The sequence below is a fragment of the Aquarana catesbeiana genome, linkage group LG01 (assembly GCF_042186555.1).
Source record: "Aquarana catesbeiana isolate 2022-GZ linkage group LG01, ASM4218655v1, whole genome shotgun sequence".
NCBI classification, from domain to species: domain Eukaryota; kingdom Metazoa; phylum Chordata; class Amphibia; order Anura; family Ranidae; genus Aquarana; species Aquarana catesbeiana.
The window spans coordinates 278829831-278837102 of record NC_133324.1 but is presented as its reverse complement, the minus strand read 5'-3'; the positions used below and the strand labels follow the sequence as shown (position 1 = coordinate 278837102).

Sequence of the window (7272 nt, the reverse complement as noted above, 5' to 3'; positions counted from 1 at the left end):
AAAGTAAAAAATATTGTTTTTTTTTTTTTTTTTTCAAAATTGTCGATCTTTTTTTGTTACAAGTGCAAAAAATAAAAAACCGTAGAGGTGATTAAAAACAACCAAAAGAAAGCTCTATTTGTGGAAAAAAATGACAAATTTCATTTAGGTACAGCATTGCATTACCCTGCGCAACTGTCAGCTAAAATAACGCAGTGCTGTATCGCAAAAAAAATGGCCTGATCATGAAGGGGGGTAAATCTTTCGGAGGTCAAATGGTTTAAGAAAGCCAGCTGAAATCTCTGCAAATGCTTTGTGAAATTTTCCTGCACACACTACAGTTTACAATTTACAGCATTTAGAAGTTGGGACCTATTTGTTTCATGTCTTCACAATGGCAGGATGGAAAGCAATGTTTTGTTACCTTCTGAAGCATTCAGTTTTCCCAAATATGCAGACTTAGGCAGGCCATACATGGGTCGAATTTCGAAAGAATTTTCTTTCAAAAATCTTATCTTAGAATTTTCATTCGTATTTCGCACCATTAGTGGGCTGCAGCAACAGCTGATTTTCGTGCGGCCATCGAATTTGAGTAATCGGACATGTTGGAAATTTTTTGAAAAGCAAACGATTTTCTAATCAATGATGGGAGAATCGCGTGAGAAATGTAATCGAAAAAGAAATGTGCATGTGCAAGAAAAGAAATTCCCGGAAAGAAAAGAAGATTCCCAGTCACAAAAATTATTTTCTATAGCAACATGAAGTGAAATTGAAGGCTTGGTTGGCCGAATTTCGAAATCAATGGTGGCACCATCGGATCACAAAACTTCTGATTTTCAAAAGAAAATTCTTTCGAAATTCAACCATGTATGGCCAGCCTTAAAGTGTTACTAAACTCAATTTTTTAAATTAAAATGACAAACATGTTATACTTACTTGCTCTGTGCAGTGGTATTGCAGAGAGTGGCCCCAATCCTCCTCTTTTGGGGTCCCCGGTGGCAATCTTGGCTCCTCATCTTTTTTTGAGTGACTACCATAGCCAGTCTATGGGGAGAGTGTAGTCCCCGTGCATCTGCAGAGCTGCGCTCCATAGACTTACACAGTGGGACTTAGGCCCCCCCCCCACACTTCCTCCTCACTGCATCTGATTGACAGCAGCAAGAGCCAATGGCTCCTGCTGCTGCTCAAATGCTGTGTAAGAGAGGAAGTAAGGGGAGAAAAGATGCAGCCCTGTACAGCGCTGATCACTTCTCCCCTCTCATCCCCTTAAGACAGGGGGAGGGAGGGGGGCACAAGGAAACTGAAAAGGTTTTTTACCTTAATGCAAGCAAGCTAAAAACCTTTTTGGGTTTAGTAACACTTTAACAGGACTTTTAATTAAAACTCAGCTCAAGAATAAACTTCTTTTTGTATTGAATAGATTAGGACATTTAGAACCTGGCAGGAATGATTTTTGCTGTCTATGTTAATTTCCCTTTAAGGTAGAATCACAGGAACAGGAAGTAGAACTAAAGGTTTCTGATAGTGAACACAAAAATAAACAGCTGACAGAGGTTCTAAACCCTCCTCTCATCTATTAAAAACAAAAAGCTTTGTCAGGAAATTGGCTTTTCAACAGACTTAAATTCTAACATGAGGTCAAACATAAGTACTGAACATCATTTTCTTAATAGCTGAAGTTCATAGGCTAGAAATCTGAGCCACGATTTCAAACATCTGAACAGAAACCTAAACCATTTCATTTCAGACCGTACCCCACTATTTCTGTCAGTTTCCAGTAAAGTTCTAGTCACACATTTTTTTAAGATAAGTTTTTATTAAACATGTCAAAGATCATGTTATACAAAGTATGCTGCTAAAGCAGCCATTTTGTCCTTGGGTTTTTTAGGATTGCCTCGTCGGCCTCTACCTCTCCCTCTTCCCTGTTTTCTTCCTTGCCCCCCTCTGTGCATTGGGTGTCTCATAGTGGCATGTTTAAGTTCAACCAAGTCTTGGAAGATTGTGTCACAAAACACACAGCCAGTATGTTGTGTCTGATCTCCAGGCAATGGACTCTTAGCCTTGTTAAAGTCTACAAGGACAAGTGCAGCATCGCACACCTCACAGGTATCTGCAGACACCCGAACTCGATGAGCATTCTCAAAGAAGTGCACCATGACATTACACTTGTTACAGGACATCTTCCATTTAGGACCAGACGTGGGGTCCAAGACCATCACTCCATTCTCACATTCCACACACTGTGCAATGCCATGCATACTTAGGGAATGCTGGCATGTAGGGTGGGTGCACTCATTGCACCCCATTCCTAAACAGAGAGATAAAGAAAAAAAGAAATGAAAGATTACTAGTTAGATAACAGCTGGAAGGTCAAATAGACAGATAGGCACACATTTGCCAATACTGCATCAAAAATAAAACTACACTATTTTCAGGTCATACAGTTCACCTAAAATAATTTATATATTCCATATAGGAGTTTGTAACTTCTGTAGTGCAGATTATGTATGTAAATCAGGCAGCAAATCAACAGCAGCCAACATAAAAGTCATGTACAGGATAAGTTATATTTTTAATATTTCAACACTCTTCCACTGAGAAGGGCTGTAAAAGCACATTTACTATACCGTATTTCTACGAGGAAAGCAAATACAGTGGGGAAAATAATTATTTGATCCTCTGCAGATTTTGTTACTTTGCCCACTTACAAAGAAATGAAGGGTCTATCATGGTTATTATAGGTGAATTTTAAATGATGGAGACAGAATAGCAACCAAAAATTCAGAAAAAAACACATGATACAAATGTTATAAATGGAGTTACAGTTCAGTGAGTAAAATAAGTATTTGATCCCCTACCAACAATAATACTGGCTACAGTATGTGCGCATGTGGTACACAGATTAGTCCTGTCAATTTAAGAAGGTGCTCCTAATGACAACTCATTATGTGTATAAAAGACAAATGTCCACAGAATCTCTTTCTTCCATTCAAACCTCACCATCATGGACAAGACCAAAGAGCTGTCAAAGGACATCAGGGACAAGATTGTAGACAACTGAGCGATTTTTCTTAAATGGAAGGAATACAATATATAACCATCAATCACCCTCGGTCTGGAGTTGCATGCGAGATATCGCCTCATGGGGTAAGGATGATGGGAAAAGTTAGGGATCAGCCCAGAACTACACGGGAGGAGCTTGTGAATGATCTCAAGGCAGTTGGGACCACAGTCACCAAACAAACCATTGGTAACACAAATACGCCGTCATTGACTGAAATCCTGCAGCGCCCACAAGGTCCCCCTCCTAAAGAAGGCACATGAACATCTAAATGATTCAGACTCAGAGAAGGATTGGGAGAAAGTGCTGTGGTCAGATGAGACCAAAATTGAGCTCTTTGGCATTAACTTGACTTGAAAAATGCTGACTATGACACTGAGAACAGCATCCCTACAGTCTAGTAAGGAGGTGGATACAGTATGCTTTAAAGGCTGTTTCTCTGCTAAAGGTACAGGTTGACTTTGCCACATTGAGGGGCCAATGGATGGGGCCATGTAGTGTAAAATCTTGGATGAGAACCTTCTTCCCTCAGCCAGAACACAGAAGATGGATCTTCCAGCATGCCAATGACCAAAAACACACTGCCAAGGCAACAGAGGAGTGGCTGAAGAGTAAGCACATTAAGGTCATGGAGTGGCCCAGCCAGTCTCCAGACCTTAATCCTACAGAAAATTTATGGAGGGAGCTGAAACTTCGAGTTGCCAAGCGACAGCCAAAAAACCTTAAGGATTTAGAGAAGATCTGTAAAAAAGAGAGTGGACCAAAATCCCTCCTGAGATGTGTGCAAACCTGGTTACCAACTACAAGAAACATCTTACCTCTGTGCTTGCCAACATGGGTTTCTCCACTAAGTAAAAAATCATGTTTTCTCCACTCGTCAAGTTTCTCCACTAAGTACTACCCTGTTTCCCCGAAAATAAGACCTAGCGTGATTGTCGGTGATGGCTGAAATATAAGCCCTACCCCCCAAATAAGCCCTAGTTAAAGTCCTTGTAGGTCTTATTTTCAGGGTAGGGCTTATTTTCGGGGAAACAGAGTAGGGCTTATTTGGGGGGTAGGGCTTATATTGCAGCCATCACTGACAATCACGCTAGGTCTTATTTTGAGGGGAAACAGGGTAAGTTAGTCTTGGGGATCAAATACTTATTTTACTAATTGAACTGCAACTCAATTTATAACATTTGTATTATGTTTTTTTTCTGGATTTTTGGTTGATATTCTTTTTTGTTTAATTAGTTTTTATTGAGAAAAATAAAAATAGACAGAATATAAAAAGCATACTTTGCTCAATGTGTCAAATAACAGCCATTTCACATATAAGAGTAACTCGAAGAACACATAACATGTATAGTGACAAGTAATAGCATACTTCTTCATATAACATCACAATAAAATAAAGAGATAGGAAAAAGAAGGGGAAAAGAAAAAGGACCAAGAAGGAAGAAGTAAAAAGGAAGAAGAAGAGGTAAGGGGGAGGACTGGGGAAGGGGGGGTGGGGTAATTAAGGGAAGGAGGGGAGGGGTATGAGTCTGTCCAGGTCCATAATCCCAGATGCACTGGTACTAAGCTCTATAAATACCTCACTCAGGATGAGACATAATATAAGCATATGCGGTAGTATATTTGAAGGCAAACCAACAGGACCATATTTTTTTGGCAAGGTTTGATTTGTTTTTTAAAGTAAGGGTTATGTCTTCCATATAGTAGACATGATCTACTTTCATTATCCATTTACGCAATGTTGGAATGGAAGTTTTTTACCAATATAGAGGAATGAGTGCCTTTGCAGCATTACATAAGTGTGGAGTAATTGATCTTTTATATGATCCGATTGCACTACCTGAGCAATGGAACAAGACATACCACGGGTCATTGGGAATCTCCCACCCCTGAATCTCTTTAATCCAGTGTAAAATGGTCAGCCAAAATGGGCGGATCAAGGGACAGAACCAACACAATGGGGAGGTCTGTGGGAAAAGCTTCTTTAAGATAACTGGCGTGTAATGCCACCTTGTTAATAATTTATAGTTAACTTCTGCGAGCCTCGATGCTCTGGAGGATGTGTGAGCTAGGGTAAGGATGTCATTCTTTTGTTTTGGTTGTAATGCAATTTGAAGGTCCTCTTCCCAGTTGTGTATAAACGTTGGTAAAGATGGAGAAAGTAATTTAATCAAAGACTGATAAAAGTATGACACTGGTTTCCCCACTGGTTGATCTTCTGAGAAAGCAGCTTCCAAAGGAGATAGTTCCGAGAGGGATCTCAGAGGTTTCGGAAGAGAGTGTACAAACGCTGCTAGTTGTCTATACCTCCATTGATCCATTGGGGTGATGTTAGAGTTGGGGAGTAACGTAGACATGGGGAGTATCCCTGATGCGTTGGTAACATGATGAAGTAGGGTGTGAGGACCTAGATTCCATGTTCGCATCCCAGGGTCAGTTTTTCCAGGTGGAAAGTAGTTATGTCCAGACAGGGGGGGTAGTGGAGAGTTATATGACCACTTAAACAGCTTGCAAAGCTTGTCCCATAACATGAGAGCTGAGCGAGACAGCGGGGATGTAGCTTTGGATAAATTTCTATATTTCCCTGGAATACAAATTTGAGAAGAGAGGTCCCTGCCGCTGAGATCCATTTCCAGAGATACCCATTTTTTAGAGTCCCTTTGATATTTCCAGTCCGATATTCTTGTTAACACAGCTGCCCTGAAATAAGACCTAAGGTCTGGGAGGGCAAGGCCTCCATCTCTCTTGGATCTAATAATAAGGGATCTAGACAGTCTAGGTCTACGTCTATTCCAAACGTATCTACTAATAACAGCGTTAAGTAGTTTAAAAAAGCCTAAGGGTATGCCATATGGTATCATCTGAAATAAAAATAGCACCCTGGGCAGGATATTCATTTTTACAACTCCAATTCTACTCAACCATGAATGGGCGGACTGGGACCACCTCTGCAGGTCAGACCTAATCGTGTTTAAGAGTGGGATATAATTTGTACGAAATAATGAGGTCAGATTTGGGGTGAGAAAGATGCCTAGATACTTCATTTTCCTCTCCTGCCAGCTAAAGGGAAAGGCCTGTTTCAATTGTGATACCATAGGGTTGGGGATGGAAATATTCAGGATTTCTGATTTAGACATGTTGATTTTGAAATTCGATACCTTGCTAAATTGTGAAAGTTCTGACAATAGGTTGGGTAGAGTTATCAGTGGTTGTTGTACATAGAATAGTATGTCATCTGCATATGCAGCATACTTGTGTTCAGACTCTCCTACAACTATTCCGTGAATACTTGGGTTTTGCCTGACGATAGAGAGGAAGGGTTCTAATGAAAGGGCAAATAGGATCGGGGATAAGGGACAGCCCTGTCTCGTACCATTGTGTAGAGTAAAGGAGTCACTTAAGGAACCATTGATATGCAATTGTGCTGTAGGACGTTTATAAAGCGCAGAAATTTGAGCTATCAACGATGGCCCTATGCCCAGATGAGTTAACGTGGATATTAGGAACTCCCAGTCCACCCTATCAAACGCTTTTTCCGCGTCAGTCGAAAGAAGGAGGGTGGGCTGGGAGGATCCACGAACATGTGAAATAAGTAGAAGAGATCTAAGCGCATTGTCTCTCGCTTCCCTGCCTGGGATGAAACCTGTCTGATCCTTAGAAATCCATTGTGGTAATAGAGGGAGAAGTCTATTGGCAATGGCCTTAGCGTATAATTTAGCGTCAATATTGAGTAATGAAATGGGGCGGTAACTTCCGCAGTTAGTGGGGTCTTTACCTGGTTTGGGGATAACTGAGATGTGTGCATGAGTGGTCTCTGGTCGGAGGTCACCACCTACGGATATCGCGCTAGCATAAGCTGCTAGGTGAAGTAACAATATGTCTGTAAAAGAGTGGTAATAGGCTGCCGTAAATCCATCCGGACCCGGTGCCTTACCCGTAGTCATGGATTTTAGGGCAACACGGAGTTCCGAGGTGGTGATCTCCCCCTCCAATGAATTAAGAATGTCAGGAGTAGAGGTCGACCGATATATCTGGCTTTTTTTACTTAATCGGCATCGGCCGATTGTGCTGATAAAAAAAGCCGATTCAGCGGGACTTGCAAATGACTTCTGTAATAGAAGTCAATTGCAAGTTGTCTGAAGTTTTCTTCTCTCCTCCTCTGGGCAGCCTGCCAAGTCTGATAAGAAGATACATTGTATCTCTTTCAGGTTCTTTTATCATCAATAGACTGA

The 7272-nt window shown here is 41.0% G+C and overlaps 1 protein-coding gene across 1 annotated transcript in view; it reads right to left on the bottom strand.

Annotated features, from left to right (window-relative positions):
• Window positions 1-1787: 1787 nt before the first annotated feature.
• TOP3B (DNA topoisomerase III beta) overlaps window positions 1788-7272 on the bottom strand; it is a 133110-nt gene continuing 127625 nt past the window's right edge. Inside the window, exon 18 of the mRNA XM_073629054.1 lies at window positions 1788-2287. Coding sequence (XP_073485155.1) covers window positions 1818-2287 — 470 coding nt within the window. The 3' untranslated portion in view covers window positions 1788-1817. The remainder of the gene's footprint in view (window positions 2288-7272) is intronic.